General features: G+C 33.5%; 3 protein-coding genes across 3 annotated transcripts; 2 read left to right on the top strand and 1 right to left on the bottom strand.

Annotated features, from left to right (window-relative positions):
* Window positions 1–237: 237 nt before the first annotated feature.
* Window positions 238–5,472, bottom strand: LOC123722719. The gene is made up of 2 exons (XM_045685221.1): window positions 2,325–5,472; window positions 238–2,039 (listed from the first exon to the last, which is right to left on the bottom strand). Exons 1-2 carry the CDS (start codon window positions 5,470–5,472, stop codon window positions 238–240), a joined length of 4,950 nt encoding a protein of 1,649 aa, XP_045541177.1.
* Window positions 5,473–6,017: 545 nt separating this feature from the next.
* Window positions 6,018–8,068, top strand: LOC106715222. Its single transcript, XM_045685220.1, has 5 exons — window positions 6,018–6,312; window positions 6,415–6,634; window positions 7,022–7,096; window positions 7,503–7,557; window positions 8,031–8,068. The coding sequence occupies exons 1-5, from the start codon at window positions 6,197–6,199 to the stop codon at window positions 8,066–8,068; spliced, it is 504 nt and encodes a 167-aa protein (XP_045541176.1). The 5' UTR covers window positions 6,018–6,196.
* Window positions 8,069–8,083: 15 nt separating this feature from the next.
* Window positions 8,084–17,315, top strand: LOC123722748 (adenylyltransferase and sulfurtransferase MOCS3). Its single transcript, XM_045685359.1, has 11 exons — window positions 8,084–8,249; window positions 8,565–8,674; window positions 9,091–9,224; window positions 9,916–10,036; window positions 10,521–10,671; window positions 11,041–11,127; window positions 11,939–12,050; window positions 12,658–12,768; window positions 13,056–13,162; window positions 16,667–16,895; window positions 17,161–17,315. Exons 1-11 carry the CDS (start codon window positions 8,148–8,150, stop codon window positions 17,313–17,315), a joined length of 1,419 nt encoding a protein of 472 aa, XP_045541315.1. The 5' UTR covers window positions 8,084–8,147.
* The last annotated feature ends 93 nt before the right edge of the window (window positions 17,316–17,408 follow it).

Genomic DNA, 17,408 nt, shown 5'->3' with positions numbered 1-17,408 from the left:
CTCCACACCAAGAAAATGAAAACTGTCAAAAGGTTACAATTTTTTTTTTTTTTTGTAGTCAGCCTCTGAATTCTTATACACTTAAAACAAGTCCTCATTCAAACTTTGTCACCTGACAAATTACTTAACCATGTTACAACCTTATTGTATTAAAATATAACCAAATCATATTGACAGACAGCAAAATTTGTTTCACAACAGATTACAATATGGACAGTAAAATATGTAAAGGAAAAATTAAATACTATACTTGCTTGGCAATTTTATAATTCGGCCAAGTCTGGTTGCCGTGACTGCCTTCTGTCTGATGGTCGGCCCGTCATCCAGCTCTGCAACCGCAGCTCTCTTGTTGCTAACTGTGCTGCTAGGGTTTAAAACAATATAATATTGCTTACCTAATGAGTTGTGTCCGTCTGCGACTTCTTGTCTCTCTTCCACCTCAGAAGAAGAAAGTTCCAATTGGTACAACCTTTGGAAAGGGCGTACTTTAAACCCAGCCATTGTTTTAACCTTAGCAGTCCTGTCCACTCCATCCTTACCTGTGTAAACCTGGACAACTAAACCAAGTGGCCATTTTACCCTCCTCTCTTCCGACTCAACCAAAACTACATCTCCAACCTTTATACCGCCGCACTTCTCTCTTCCTCTTTGGACGAGTTCAGTCAGGTACTCGTTATTAAATCTTGTACGGAGTTCACCCCGTATTTTGTGCAGATATCTCAGGCGATGGTTCATGCTTTTTGCATCTAAAATATCAAAATCGGTTACCTGCGATTGCGGTAAAGGTTGTATGAAACATGACGGCCGCAACGGCTCAAGTGCGTCAGCGTCGTCCGCCTCGACATATGTGAGCGGTCGGTCGTTCACCACAGACTCGCAGTCGCAGAGAAGGGTTTCCATTTCATCGTAGGAGACAGTAGACATACCTAAAACACGTCTCAAAATATTTTTTACGATTTTTATCATGCGTTCAAAAAATCCTCCCCACCATGCAGCAGTAGGACTGTTTAACTTCCATTTTATACGCATTATAGATGACACGCGTTGCACTTCATCCCAGTCCAAGTTAGTCAGCAGATTCTTGGTGCCCGTAAAGTTCGTCCCATTGTCTGAAATCATAAGATTAGGGCGGCCTCGTCTAGCGATAAATCTGCGAAAAGTTCTGATGAAGGCATCCGTTGACAATGATAGTGTCAGTTCTAAATGTATCGCTCTATATACGGCACATGTATATATCACAATCCAGCTCTTAAGATCGCCGCGCAGATATATCGGGCCTGCTAGATCTACTCCTGTTACCTCAAAAGGTGCTAGGGGTTGTATTCTCTCAATAGGTAATGGTGCCGTGGATACTTGAGTAGCTTTTGCTCTATGTCTTCTGCATATCACACATTTGTCTATGACCGATTTTACTAATCTCCTTATACCTACGATCCAAAATCGTTTCCTCAGATCTGTTATCATAATATTGGTGCCAGCATGTAGCAGTTGTAAATGTCTCTGCTCAACTAATCTTCGCGTGATAACATTTTCTGCTGGTAGAACAGCTGGAGTTTTCACCTCCTCTGGAAAATCTGTAAGTATCAATTTTGTTTTTATCCTGAGTATGTTATCATTGTCATTGAATGTAGTCAGTTTCTTGATATGCTTTTGTATATCATCTTTGCTTTCTGCTTGTATAATCTGTAATAATTTCTTTTCAGCAGCTTCATATTCGTCAAAGGTGAGTTCTCCTTTTTTCTTATCTTTCTTGTTGTGAGTATTGTAAATAAATCGTAACATCCATGCTGTCACTCTGACAATCTTTGAATATTTGGAAAAATATGATAAGTCCTGTGTCATACCCTCGTTACAACATGTATTAACATGTACAGTTTTCCTGAGTTCTTTGCAGGCTTCCTTCTCGTCCACCACCAGCGCAGAATGCGGCCATAGCTCGGCCTGTTGTCGTAGCCATGGGGGGCCTTCCCACCATCTGCTCTCGAGCAGTTGGCGACTGTTGCAACCTCTGGATGGCAGATCTGCCCAGTTAGCTTGGCCTGGAATGTGATGCCAATTATCAATCTCAGTATTTTGACGGATTTCTTTGACCCGGTTTCCTACATAGTTGTTCCACAGTAATTGTCTCTTTATCCAACATAGTGCTACTCCACTATCACTCCAACAATATTCTTTATAATTATTATTCAATTTTAACTTTTCTCTCACTCCTTTTATTAATCGTGAGCCGATAAGAGCCGCAAGCAACTCTAAACGTGGTATAGTAATTTTCTCTGGTGTTGATATCCTTGACTTTGCAGATACTAAACGGATGGTCACATTACCTTTGCTATCCACAGTTCTCAAGAAAACACAAGCAGCATATCCATCTTTGCTTGCATCAACGAACAAATGGAGACTCACATCACTGCATTCCTGTAGCGGTTCGGTTGACAGACTTCTTGGTATTCTGCAATTTTCCAGTAAATACATATTATCATACCATTCGTGAAATTGAGTTTCAATATTGGAGGGCAGCTCATCATCCCATGCTAATTTTTTGTTCCATATCTCCTGCAATATTAATCGTGGAACTAGTGTTATAGGGCATAGAATTCCTATAGGGTCGAAAATTCTTTGTGTTAATGATAGGATACTTCGTTTAGTTAATTTACCTATCTGTGATGGATGGGGTAATGTTTGAAGGTTGCATAAAAGTTCATCAGTGACAGTATCCCACATTATACCTAAAACTGAAATTACCCTTTTTTCAGTTTCATTAATTTTCAGGGGAGAAGTAACCCACTGTCTCAAATCGAACTTCGCTTCTTGCATTATCTCTTTTGCCTCATTAATGAAGTTTAATGTTGCTTCTTCTGTGTCTTGGCTTATTACTAAATTATCAACATAGAAGGAGCTAGCTAATATATCCGCTGTCTCTTTATACTTACCTCTTATCTGTTCCAGGTGGTGTTGAATTGTTGCTGACAGTAAGAATGGGCTCGAAGTCAGACCAAAAACTACTCTACAATGTCTGTACTCTATAATCTCACGTCTCTCGAAGTCTTTCCACCATAGGAATCTAAGGTTGTCTCTATCATCTGGGTTTATTGAAATTTGTAGAAAGGCCTTTGCTATGTCAGCAGAAACACCTATCAAACCCTTGCGGAATCCAATTAACAAATCAGGTATTTTATCAATAAAATTCATACCTTTTTCTAAACAAGCATTTAATGACTTACCATTTTTATCTTTTGCAGATGCATCATATACTGGTCTCAACTTAGTGGTGAGACTTGACTCCTTTGATACAGCTCTGTGAGGTAAGTAGTGTACATTACTCTTCTTATTGCTTGTAGGAGGTACAGGTTCAATAATGGCAGTACGTTCCCATTCCTGTAAAATATCGTTATAATCTTGGAACTTACCACATGTTTTTAATTTATTTGTTGCAGATTCCAAACGTCGAAAGGCTATCTCACGATTGTCCAGTAGAGAATCATGTCCATCTTTCCATGGAAGCTGCACCTCATACTTGTTCTCCTCATTTCTTCGGACACTGTCTTCGAAACTCTTCAGGACCTCTTCTTCCTTTTTCTGCTTGGATTGTATGTGTACCGGGTCTTGAATGCCTAAAATCTCAAGATTCCAAAAATCTGGTACACTCTGCAAACATAATAAAGAAGAAACCATATTCGTGTTTATTATTGCATCCTGAATCTTACCCTGTAATGTCCATCCAAGGTTTGTTTTAATTGCAGTCAGACCAGACCCCAGCTGTATAAAATTGTTAGTGAGTAACAAGCCTGAATAATCAGCACCTATCAGAAGACCTATGTCTGAACTCTCATTTATGTCTGTCAATATGATTTGGTTTCTTTTCAACAATTCACATAACGTTTTATTATTCATATTGACTTTAGGTACATTTTTACAAATTGTTTCTTGGCCTAAGGCCGTTAAATTTACATTAAAAGTTTTATCAATGCTTTGTACTGTTATACCATAATTATTATAATTCTTAAATGACATACTATTACCACCAAACAAAGAGTGTGTCAGTCCTTCAGTTCCCACTGGTTGCACTCCAAGCTTCTTCATCACTTCCTCCTTGATGTATGACCGTTGTGAACCGCTGTCGAATAATGCTCTGACAGTCACTGACTCTTCTCCTTGGCAGATATTCACAGCAACTGTCTGAAGAAGTGTAGTCACTGAAGTAGTGTTAGCTGAGTAATTCTGAACTGTAGTTGCAGGCTCTGGAACTTTCTCTTCATTAGGTTTCTGTCTGCCGGTACACAGTAAAGCTGAATGTCTTTGCTTGCAAATGAAGCATTTTACAAAGCTTCTGCACTGTTTCGCATGGTGTCCCATTTTTAAACACAATGCACATGCTTTTTTCTTTCTTAATAATTCTCTCCGTTCTTCCACAGACATATTTGCTACTTTAAAACATTCAGTGCTTGGATGTCCTCGATCACAGAAAATACATTTTGATTCAACCTGCTTCTTGGCCATAGGTTGATTATTAACTGTCAAGCATGCTGCTGTTGGTTCAGCTTTAGTGGAAGTTACATCAAAATCATTAGCCAGTGTAATGCGTTGGCTGGTCTCTACTTCCTTTTTAATAAATTCCAACAGACTGCTGAGTTCATCACCTACCTTGTCAGGCTTCTGTCTCTCCCAAACTCTTAAAATATCAGAGGGTAGAGCTGACTCCACAATTGGCAGCAGGAAAGGTGAATATTTGTCGCTGGTAACATTTAGAACTTCAAGGGACCTAAGATGGCTGCAGATGTTGTCATACAAATAGGTTAAATTGTTCTCCTTCTTCAAAACCAGTGTTAACAACTCTCTAACATACAGCTGTATAAGTAAGTCCTCTCTGGCATACCTCGATTTTAGTTCCTCCAAGCAACTTATGTAGCTTTTTTGTTGAATGGGAAAATTTTCGACAAACTTCCTTACACCTGTGCCGGGTTCCATGCTCTGGCACAGATATTGCAGTTTGTCACATTCGTCAATGGAATCATCAGCATCGATTTTCTTAAATTGACCCCAGAATGGTAACCAATTCTTTATGTGGCCGTCGAATTTTTTGACATCTAACGTTGGTAGTTTGAAGCGTCTATTTTCATTTGCCTCGTGGTTCGATTTCGTGAATGTTTTTAATAAATTGCTGTACTTGGTGTCAAGTAAGCTCCACCTTGCACGGTATTTTCCAGCGTCAGATATTTCATTTTCTAACCGAACCTCATCGAAAGGCTCCGATGAAATGATTGCATGCTGAATTTCGGTGTCGTAATTCGTGAGTTGAATGTAGTTATCTTTCACAACTCTATGACATGCTTGCATCTCTTCTTGTTTGCTGACGTCCATGCGACAAGCATTTATTAAAGACTCTAACACATTTGCAGATTTAGAAAAATGGCGTCTCGAGACTGTCCTCACCTTGGCTTTTAGATCTGGGATATCTCCTTTTTCCTCCGCCATCTCAGCCTTTTTTCTGGTTTTTTAAGCAGGGTCGCCACGTGTAAAAAACTGAGTTTATCTAGGACTTTCTCTTTTCTTGTTTGGATGATTTTATTAATTAAAACACCATTATTATTTCCAACAATTCGCCTTTTCTTTATTTCTGTTTTCCCAAGAGTGACAGATAAAAAAAGTGTTTACAGATATCAAAAATATAAAAAGTGTTAACAGATATCAAAAACATAATACAATGTGTGGTCATAAAAAAAATAGATAACTTCCTGACTCAACCTAAATATTTAACAAGTCCACTTCAAGTTGCTAACGCTGATCTGAGATCTATGCCGTTTTCGCTCGCGATAGTCCAAGCTATACTTGCCATATAAAAAAAATATTTCATCCTTTTATTATTATAATAAAGTATTTATAATTAAAAATAAGAAAACATGATTTAAAAAAAATCCTATTATTAATTGTCTTATTTCTTACATTTGTATTTATAAATCAAGATATACGATCACTTGTTATCTTATATCTACATCGCAAAAAAATGTAGCAATGGCAATTTTAAATCATAACCGTTAAAAAAATAAGTTTTCAAATTTGTTTCAAAACGTGTTCTCGTATGGTTCCGAAATCTTTGATATTGCATTGTATTTTTGAACTAATAACGCGAGTGTTTAAGTTTTGAGATATTGACTCTGATAAGTGAAATATTGACCTCATTATTATTTTAAGTTTTAACATGTCTGATCAGTACAGAAAATGTGTCAAGTGTGGAGTGACCTTAGCAAAAGATCATACTTTAACTTTTCACCGATTTCCTAAGATTGGGAATGGAAACCCTGAAACAGTTTTAAGGTAAATATTTTTAAAAAATCCATCCACATTTTGCTTCGAAGTAATAATCTGATATAACAAGATTTCTTTTATTCGGTCTCTGATAATCTGTTATTATTACAGATCCCGCATTTGGGCCGAATTCTGTTTCCCTGAAGAAAACTGTACTGATGTAGATTTTTTAAAAAAATTACATACCAGCCACAAAATGCTATGCAGTAAACATTTTACAGAAGAATCTTTTATTAACATATCTAAAACACGTTTAAACAAGTTTTCCATACCTATTGGTTCTGAGCCCATATTGGAAAAACTGAGAAACATACCAGGTTCTTCTAGTCAGGTATGTTATGATTGTGAATAATATTTATGTATTTTTAATTATTGTATTTAAATGCTCACCTTAAATGTTTTGAAGGATTGAGTATGTTTAAAAATATTTCTAGCTGACTGCCAAAGAAGGGTTGTGTTTCTCAAGTTTATGTCTAACTTTTCGGCACATTTCTTCAGTTGTGGGAGTGACATAAGATATAATATGTAATTAGGTTTTATTTGTTTCATAGAATAAATAATTGATAATAAAAAAAATAGCCAGATCTTCCACTTATTCAATGTACTGTGATTAGGAGAAGAGGTCAGAATCATAAAAAAATACATTATGTCATATAAATCAAGCCATCTTATAAAAGTTTACTATACTATATATTTTAACACATTAACAAAATTTCAGGTTTCACCTACACCAGGACCTTCACATGAGCATATACAGAAGAAACAACAAGTGGAAATGGACCAAAATGCCTTTGTATGTATTTCACTTCTTTTAATAGTATTATTGTTGTTATTATTTTACTATATTTAATTACTTGCAAGAACAGTTTTTCAATAACTGACTAAACATCTTAAAATTCAGATTGCCATAATGTTTTAATATTTAATATAATAATTGTAATAATTTAATTTTGTTCATTTTTTAAAGTTGAGCGACTGACAAATGCTTATAACTTCAATATAATTTTTTTAAAGATTTGTATGTCTTAACTAAAATCTAGGAATCCCTGTATTCCTAAACTTTAAGTTTACTGAATTACTAGTGTGGCATAAAATAATGTTTTTAAATAAACTAATATAATGTATACAAATTGAAATATACCTTTACTGGGTTAATTAAATACTTTTGTAAATGGAGTTATAATAAATATGTTTTCCAGGTTACTTCACCATCAAATTTGCCTCACAATAATGAGCTGCATTATAATGAAAATTGTGATTTCATAATAAAATCAATAATTTTTATATCTTTAAAGCGATTCTTAATTAAAAAAAATCGGGAACTAAATTTAATTAAATAAATGATGTTAAATTACTCTGTTTCATTTCATTATTCCTATATCTAATTTAAGTTAATAACTTTTACTAACACAATAATGGAACACAACACAACAATAACACAACAATTGGAAATAATGATTATTTCATTTTAAAATTATTCTTTCTTTAAAAAAATCTTACATTTGCAAAATTATCAAAATAATCATAATTTCCAATATAAATTTTTAACTATAAATAAATTAAAATACTAAACGTATATTCAAAATTCCCGCGTTTTATTTTTTCATGTGGGCGACCATTATGGCGCTAGTAGTATAAGCGTATAGACCAAAGTTATAATACTATAGTATGTAATGTAACATGTCATTCTTCTCTCTATAGAGAGTATTATATTCTTTGCTCTATAGACTTGTGTTCTGCTGTTGCTGCCAATGTCAAATATTAAATGACATTTATCGTATTTTTTTATTCATTATCAATTTGATTATTTCTACTTAATTATAAGTGTTATTTTGTGAATTAAAATGGAGCACATACAAAGATTAGAACAAGAAATAGATCATTTAAAAAAAACTTTACAAGAAAAAGAGAACGAGTTATTCGAAATGAAAAGAAATTGGATGCCGGTACTATTTAATTTCTTTGCTATTTAATCAAATCTTATAAATTAACTAAAAAATTGTAGTGAAGGATACGAAAATTTTACTATTATTTCCAATATTATCACTATTTATTTACTTTAGAAAATTTTATTTATAAGACCGTCTGTCTCCTAGTTCTAAGCTACCTCCCCATCAATTTTCAGCTAAATCAGTTCGACCGATCTTGAGTTATAAATAGTGTAACTAGCACGACTTTCTTTTATATATATAGAGATATAGATAGAAGATGTTACTTTAAATTTTTAAAGATTGTCATATGTATATTACAAATACTTACAGATGCAGTCAAATGGTATTCAACCGGAATTTACGACGTTGTATTCAAGGAATGAAAATAATGTAACAAAAGTGCAGTATGGTGATAAACTTCCTAAGTGGGCTATTGAAAGGTAAGCTCGTAATTACTAAACTATATACAGTTGAACCTGGATTAGTGAAAATCCTTTACAAAAGAGTCTTGACAGACAACCTCCTACCCACCGACTACCCTAAGTAAAGGGTGACTAGGCCATAGTCAACCATAGCCAAGTGCGGGTTGACTTCACACATATCATTGAATTTCTTCTTAAATATGTGCAGGTTGCTTCACAATGTTTTCTTTTACCATAAGAACATTGGATAAATGTACATATGTAAATCGAAAAATACATTGGTACATGGCGGGATTTGAACAAGGACCTGCAGATTGCAAGTCAAGTGCTTAACCCCTGAGCTACCGATGCCTCGTAGTATATATAATCTTCTCAAGTATATATAAACCATTAACTCCCAAACATCTATATCAGCTGTCATATATTATTTTCAGGTACAGTAGACAGATATTACTGCCTGATATAGGAGTGGCAGGTCAGGAAAAGTTGTGTAACTCTAAAGTGTTAATTGTGGGTGCCGGTGGACTCGGCTGTCCTGCTGCTCTGTATTTAGCTGGTGCTGGCATAGGTAAGATAGTAAATCGAGTTTTTTTTTTAGCATATATGTATTATATGTGAAAAGGTCATTAGTAAGAGTAAATCTAGGAGATGCGACGGATTCTTGTTTGAATAATATAACACACAACTCACACCTGTAACCCATAGGGGTAGGCAGTGATTATGGATCTCCATTTGGTGTGGCCAAATTAACCTCCGCAATCCACTTTTTGACATATCGGGAGACGGAATATGACGGATGGCGAGCTGAGTCGCTGTCTTTTTTCTCCCGTGAATTCAAACATATATTTGAATTATATTTAGTTAACCATTTTATAATTAACTTGATTAATTTATTATTTTATTATATTGGAGCATCGTACGAGTTCCCGTATAGGACACAATGTTATGTATAGGGGGTGTAAGGCACGTTAGATGCTGTGTACAGATTACTTTAAGCTGCCTAGATATTTGAAAAGAACAATACCTATTCAAACATCTTACTAATATTATAAATGCGAATGTTTCAATGGATGGATGGATAAATGGATTGATGGATATTTGTTTCAAGGTAACTCTAAGCCGGCTCAATAGATCTCGATGATATTTATCACTGATGGAGATCATTGTGTGGAAGAACACATAGGCTACTTATTAAGTGTTTTTTTTTAATTCCGTGCAGACGAAGTCGCGGGCTACAGCTAGTATTTTTTATATTTCAGGTGAAATAGGTATAGTAGATTATGATAAAGTGGATTTAACAAACATACACAGACAAATACTGCATGCTGAATGTGATCAGAACAAAAGTAAAGCGGAAAGTGCTGCGGAAACATTGAAGAGGTGAGTAAAGTAGTTTTTTTTTCTGTAGTCTGTCTGACACCAGAGTTAATACCTATACATGGTTAGGATCTCCTTAGTGAAATAAAATTAATATTTCGTACACATGATGTATTTGTTTACTTAATAACAATAAAAAAATATGTCTGTCTGTCTGTCCGCAAGGTCGCGTTAGTTCCGGATATTCTCTGGACCGATTTTGACCTTTAATCGATGGAGGAGGAGACGCATAGAAAGAGGATATTGCCTCTTCTAATGCGTTTCCTTCCCACCATTTCCCCTTCCCATCCTTTCCTTATAAGAAAAGGATTGAAAGGGAACTAAAATTAGTACACCGGAACCACACTCAACAGTCTGTACATGGAATTGCTTCCACTTGACGCTTGTCTTATATGTGCTCGTGGTATTTCACCAGACGAGGTCAATTTGTGCAAGAGATAATGTTGCTGGTGTTCACCATTGTTAACTTTTTTACTTTATCTTTCAGCATTAATTCGAATATAAAAATAACTCCGTATACAATACAGTTAGATTCAAGTAATGCATTAGATATTATATATAAATTTGATGTTATATTGGATTGTACTGATAATGTACCTACTAGATATTTATTAAATGATGCCTGTGTGATGGCTAAGGTAAGAATATTTAAAAAGCATTATTTGTTAAAAAAAAAGTCTAAAATACTCTATGACACTCAGCGGAAGAATAAGAATTAAGTGACATCTCACTCTTCAAAATCAGTTCAGTTGTTTAGGATACAGGATGTTTCAAGAAAATTTATATTATCCGTTCTTAGCTTGGTATATATTAAGACAAATACAGTGTAAAATGAATAAGCGAGAACTGAATAAATAAGCAACCTCTATAAGTGAGAGTTATTGTCTGGTCGCGACGGACCTCTATAAGTGAGAAACTTCTCAAGCGAGAAACATATGGCAGTCTCTTAAACTCTCGTTTATTCAAGTTTGTTAGTTTTATTTTACCGATTCAATTTTTTTTTACAGTTACCTTTGATATCAGGAAGTGCATTGAAAATGGAAGGGCAATTGACTGTTTATGGATATAGAAGTGAAAGAAATATTAATGAAAAGGTGATTTATTAAACTTTTATACTACACGGAACCTGGATAAGTGAGAAACCTCCATAAGCGAGAAACTCTGATTATTGGAACTCTGTCTATTGGATTCTCATTCATCCAGGTTCGACTGTATTACATACTAGCTGTCGTTCCCGACTCTGTCCGCGCTGAATTAAGAAAAAAACTTAAAACTAGTCAATATGATCTTCCATATTATATTCTACATCTGTTACAAATTTCATCAAGATCTGTTCCGGAGATATCTTCCAACAAACTTTCATCCAACTATCCATCCATTGGATGGATGGGATGTTAGGAAGTTTATTCAGAATGGCTCAACGGATCATGATGAAATCTATATATATAGTCAGAAAGTTGTGTTAGTTACACTATTTATAACTCAAGAACGGCTGAATCGATATGACTGAAAATTGGTGGGCAGGTAGCTTAGAACCAGGAAACGGACATAGGATAGTTTTTACCCCGTTTTCTATTTTTTATTCCGCGCGGACGGAGTCGCGGGTAAAGGCTAGTATAACATAGATGTAAAATATAGTCTGGAAGTACTTTTACCAACCAAGTACCAACTTTATAAATTGTTACCTTCATCCATAAAAAAATTAATTTAATCAATTTTAAACCAAAGCTAGGCTCAATACATTTTAGATTTGTTGTAAAAAAGTAAATTGACAACTAAAACAGTGACCATATTGTATTATGTATAGTGTACGATATTGTTCTCATGTAAGTGACTTGACTAAACCACATAGGCTATTTAATGTAATAAACTAGCTTAATAACTAGTTTATTATAATTTGTTCAGGATGTGTACCAGGGTGTATGTTATCGCTGTGTATTTCCGAACCCCCCACCAGCGGAGACTGTGGGTAGTTGTTCTGCTAATGGTGTTGCTGGTCCTGTACCAGGTGTTATAGGTGAGTGCACGACTGAAAGACATCACTTACTGTTTCATCAAATTAAAATTATAACTGATGACAGACTTAAATGGTCATTTTGCCCGACTTTATATACGTGAGTGATGATAATTTTGCCCGATTTAGATGATTGATATTTATGACTGACTGAAATGACATGACTGATAATTTTGACTGACTTAAATGACGTGACTGATAATTTTGACTGACTTAAATGACGTGACTGATAATTTTGACTGACTTAAATGACGTGACTGATAATTTTGACTGACTTAAATGACGTGACTGATAATTTTGACTAACTTAAATAACGTGACTGATAATTTTGACTGACTTAGCTGACGTGACTGAGAATTTTGACTAACTTAAATAACGTGACTGATAATTTTGACTGACTTAACTGACGTGACTGAGAATTTTACCCGACTTAATAGACCTAATTGATAATTTTGCCCGACTTTACTGTCATGACTAACTATGCTTGAATAATATCTAAATGACAACTTAACCGTTTCACACAATGACAACGCATTTCCGCGACTTAAAAAGGAGGGTAAAATTTTGCCCTACTGATTTTTTATTTTAGTATAAATTTGTGTATTTTTAGGTGCATTACAAGCTTTGGAAGCTATAAAATTACTTGTTGGTCACACGCACGATAAATTGTTAGTTGAAAGATTTTTGATATTTGACGGAGATGAAGTTACTTTTAGAACAGGTACGTCTTATTTTGTATCCACTAGGTATTTTATAAACTGACAGACTAAAGGATAATCTAATATTAATTTAATTAGGTATATTATAAAACGTCAGATTGTGAATTATGTTAATTTATAATTTAACGAGTTGTAAACTGATGTCAGATGGTACTACATTATTTATAATTTGTAGTTCACAATCTGACGGTCCTTATTACGTCACCGTTAAATTGTGAACTAACATGTAATAATTAAAGTGCATCTAATATTATACAAAAAAAAAATGTTAGTTAATTTTTTTTTTCAGTAAAACTTCGTTCGCGTGATCTCAATTGTCCAGTTTGTTCTGAAAATCCAACGATGACTAAATTAATTGACTACGAAGTATTTTGTAAAGCGCAAGCCAAGGAAAAAGTAAGTAAAAAAAATGACTCTTGACAGACAGACAGACGGACAACAAAGTAATTACGTATCCGTTTTTTTCTTCTCCAGTTACGGAACACTAAAAAAATATATATTCAAAGTATGCAGAAAAAAAAATATATTACGAATTTTTATTAGTTTAGTTTTTTTAGTTACTTTTCGTCTGCGCGTAATCTGTATAACATTGAAGTGTCTGTGAGTAATATTAAAAAAAAAAACATAAATATCATAATAATTAAAAAAACATAATATTAAAAAACATAAGAAATCGTAAACATGATGTATTTGCTTTGCTTATAAAGAAGAACCAATTTTTTTTAAAAAAATCTGTCTGTACGCTGTAAGTGTGATGAAATTTGTCACAGATGTGGAACATAATCTGGAAGAACACATAGTATACTTATTAAGTTTTTTCTTTAATCCCGCGCGGACAGAGTCGCGAGCAAAAGCTAGTAAATATATAATTTAAGTTCTGCGTAACAACTCGCGTCATGTTTTATATCATAAGATATATGATAACTTCTAAAATTAAACAAGTATTTGAACTAGTGAGGGGCGCTACTATCGCTTTTATTAGCCGACTTCATAAAGAAGGAGGTTATCAATTCGACTGTATTTATGTGTTATTTCTGTCAGAATATATATAAAACCTACTTAGGACATATAAATATATACTAGCTTTTACCCGCGACTCCGTCCGCGCGGGATAAAAGAAAATGCACACAAGATAAAAAAGTCCCTATGTCCGTCTCCTAGTTCTAAGCTACCTCCCCATCAATTTTCAGCTAAATCAGTTCGACCGATCTTGAGTTATAAATAGTGTAACTAACACGACTTTCTGACTATATATATAGACTAGCTGTCGCCCGCGACTCCGTCCGCGCGCAGTTAAAAAAAAAAACAAAATGAAAAGTAGATGTTGTCCGATTCTCAGACCTACTGAATATGCTCACAAAATTTCATGAGAATCGGTAAAGCCGTTTCGGAGGAGTACGGTGACGAACATTGTGACACGAGAATTTTATATATTAAATACTATGTATTGATAAGAGAAAAAAAATGACACGATAATTACAGTACAAACAGGATTTTGTGACACTTTTTAACATTGACAGGGGGGCGCTAGTGTGCTGACATAATTCAGTTTCACTTAACACCATCAAGTTAGATATATTTGTCGTCTTTTACTATGTAATTGTGTTCGTACGATACTTTTTTTTATTTCCTTTTTTAATTAGTGCTTTTGTGTTGAAAATTCAAAACTGCGAATGTTCTATAGGTAAGTTAATTTTATGTTTATTTAAATTTAGTTTGTTTTAAATGAAAAAAGAAAACATTCGCGGTATTGATATATTGTAAATAGCTCTTTTTCGCTTGGATTTAAAGAAAATCTAGTAATAATTATATTCTATATCACTCAGTGATAATGTAGCTTTTTAATGGTGAAAGAATTTTTTAAATCAGTTCAGTAGTTTTTGAGTTTATTTGTTACATATAAAACTACATCTTTCCTCTTCATAATATTAGTATAAACCAGTGATTGTCAAACTTATTTCTTTCACCGCCCCCTTTGAAAATCAATTATATTTCAGAGCGCCCCTAATTTTTATTCAGCCCTAAAACTTAAAAACCACAATTTCATTACTTTAATTAATTTCAATGACCGCCATTTTTTGGGTCCTCTTATCGCCCCCTCCTAGGTTTCAAACGCCTCCAAGGGGGCGTTATCGCCCACTTTGAGATACACTGGTATAGATGTATATATAAAACTAGCTTTTACCCGCGACTTCGTCCGCGCGGAAAAAAAAATAGAAAACGGGGTACAAATTTTCCCATCAATTTTCAGCTAAATCAGTTCGACCTATCTTGAGTTATAAATAGTGTAACTAACACGACTTTCTGACTATATATATAGATTAAAAATAATTTATCAATTCTTCTCTCCTTGTAGAAGAAACAATCTTCTTTAAAATCACAGCGTCGTCAAGAAGAGAAGCAGAAACGTATGACAGGCAGAAGTTACTACGGTTTCCGTACAACAGATGGTGAAAAGAAGAAATATATACAAGATGTTTTAAAATCTGAAAGAAAAATGGGAAATCGTTGCAAATCGGAATTCTGCGCTAAAGGAATACATAGATTCTGTACATTTATAACAGATGATAGAAGAATAGAGTTATTCAATTACTTCTGGAATGAATTAGATTGGAAGGGAAAGAAGAATTATGTTCGTTCTTTAATAGATATAGTTCCACCTAAAAGAAGAAGAGTACGTAATGAGAAATTATCAAGGAAAGGTGATTCGAAGTTATATCATTTGATATATAAAGAAGAAAGATTGTCTGTATGTAGACTTATGTTCTTAAATACATTAGGTATTAAAGAAGCCATGCTTAGATGTTGGTTATTAAAAAATAAACCAGAAAAAATACCAAAAAATCCAATAAAAACGTTAAATGTCGTTAAATATTTAGATGATTTGCCTAAATATAGATCTAAATGTCAATTTTGTACAAATATACAATATATTGATGTAGATAATGTAAAAAATCTATATCAGTTATATGTTATGTATGTCAATGATATGAAAAATAGAGGTGTGTTGCCAGCATCGAGGAAAACTTTCTCTAATGTTGCAAGTAAGAAAAATTTAAGAATTTTTAAACCTAAAAATGATAATGATGTATGCGATTTGTTCAGTGAACATAATTTATTGCCATGTTTGGATTATAATAATAGAAATGTTGCCATTAGTGTGCCGTGTGATATTAATTATTATTATTAATAGTGTAATAAATATATTTAATTGTTTATTTCTTTTATTAGCTGTGACCCGCGACTTTATCTGTGACAAATTTCATCCAGATACATTAATCCGTTATGGAGATACCTTCTAACATACATCCATACATCTAAACATTGACATTTATAATATTAGTAAGATATAAAGTAAAAAATATAAATATAGACCAACAAAATTATCTAACCCGGTGGGCATAAGTCAAAATAAATTATAAAAGTTCACTAGCGCCCCCCTTGTCTAGCGTCTTTTCTTAAAGTTTGTTCTGTCTAATGGTTAAAGCACATATGGGAAACGATTATATAATCATAAATTTTTATTTATTTAACTTGTGGTTCCTCGCGACTTTGTCAGTGCAGAATTAAAAAAAAAGTATCCTATAACATGGTCGCATACATTAGATACCTTCCAGTCAAAGTTCTGTCAAAATATGTCCATACATTCCAGAGATTACTTGTAACAAACATAGCATTACGAACATACAGACAGACAGACAAAAATCCAAAAAATAAGTTTTTCGTTATTGGCTACACAAATACATCATGTTGTATACGATTTTTTTTTATATTACACACAGACACAATTTTTTTTTTAAAGGACAGACAATAAACCAAAGTTGCTTTTATTAAATTTTCCATTATATTGTTCCGTTTAATTGTTTATTAATCAAATTAATTTGTTTTGAAATATCTTAGGATTTAGATTTACAAATTCTAGCACCGGAATATAGAATTAATGCAAATCAACTGAACGAACAATTACGAAATAATTTCAATACAAATCAGCGCCATCTATTGATAGATGTCCGAAGTGAGGCTGAGTTTAATATGTGTCGTATAGATGGCGCTGTAAATTATCCTATAGAACAATTCCGAGACGCCAAAGTCGATGAAGTATTGAAAATGGTTAATCAAAATTCACAAGGTTTGTATTTAAATATACTATTTATTTATTTTTATTTAATGTTAAATATAAATACAGATTTTATATTGAAATATACAGTAATTATTTACAGTTCCAAGTCGAAGTTTAAAACTTTAGAAATAATCTAGATGCGCACGCGACTTCGTCCGCGTGGATTAAAGAAAAACTTAATAGTCTATGTGTTCTTTCAGACTATGTTTTACATCTGTGACATGTAAATATTTGTAAATATGTATGTTGTAAATATTTTTTTTTTTTTTTACAGTAACTTTTATCTGTAGACGTGGCAATGATTCTCAGTTAGCAGCTAAAATTGTCTTAGATGAAGTAGACGAGGATCACAAAAGTAGAGTAAAGGATGTGATCGGTGGTCTACATGCGTGGTCTGAAAATGTAGACCGTAATTTCCCTGTATATTAAAAAAAATGGTTTAAAATAAAAATTGTTTTATTTATTACCCGACTGCATAGATGTGAACATTTTCCTGAATTTAGGATTTTTTTTATTATTCTA

Source organism: Papilio machaon, chromosome 29 (genome assembly GCF_912999745.1).
Source record: "Papilio machaon chromosome 29, ilPapMach1.1, whole genome shotgun sequence".
NCBI lineage: Eukaryota > Metazoa > Arthropoda > Insecta > Lepidoptera > Papilionidae > Papilio > Papilio machaon.
The sequence above is the reverse complement of the archived record's forward strand: the minus strand, read 5'-3'. Positions and strand labels throughout refer to the sequence as shown.

Excerpts from the sequence above, each read along its gene's own strand:
- LOC123722719 (XM_045685221.1), bottom strand. The coding sequence starts at position 5,472 with ATGGCGGAGGAAAAAGGAGATATCCCAGATCTAAAAGCCAAGGTGAGG. Across the intron at positions 2,040-2,324 it reads GAGAACTGTGGATAGCAAAG|GCCAAGCTAACTGGGCAGAT; the intron begins GTAATGTGACCA and ends ATCACATTCCAG.
- LOC106715222 (XM_045685220.1), top strand. The coding sequence starts at position 6,197 with ATGTCTGATCAGTACAGAAAATGTGTCAAGTGTGGAGTGACCTTAGCA. Across the intron at positions 6,635-7,021 it reads TACCAGGTTCTTCTAGTCAG|GTTTCACCTACACCAGGACC; the intron begins GTATGTTATGAT and ends ACAAAATTTCAG. Across the intron at positions 7,097-7,502 it reads AAATGGACCAAAATGCCTTT|GTTACTTCACCATCAAATTT; the intron begins GTATGTATTTCA and ends TATGTTTTCCAG.
- LOC123722748 (XM_045685359.1), top strand. The coding sequence starts at position 8,148 with ATGGAGCACATACAAAGATTAGAACAAGAAATAGATCATTTAAAAAAA. Across the intron at positions 8,675-9,090 it reads CCTAAGTGGGCTATTGAAAG|GTACAGTAGACAGATATTAC; the intron begins GTAAGCTCGTAA and ends TATTATTTTCAG. Across the intron at positions 13,163-16,666 it reads AAGCGCAAGCCAAGGAAAAA|GATTTAGATTTACAAATTCT; the intron begins GTAAGTAAAAAA and ends GAAATATCTTAG.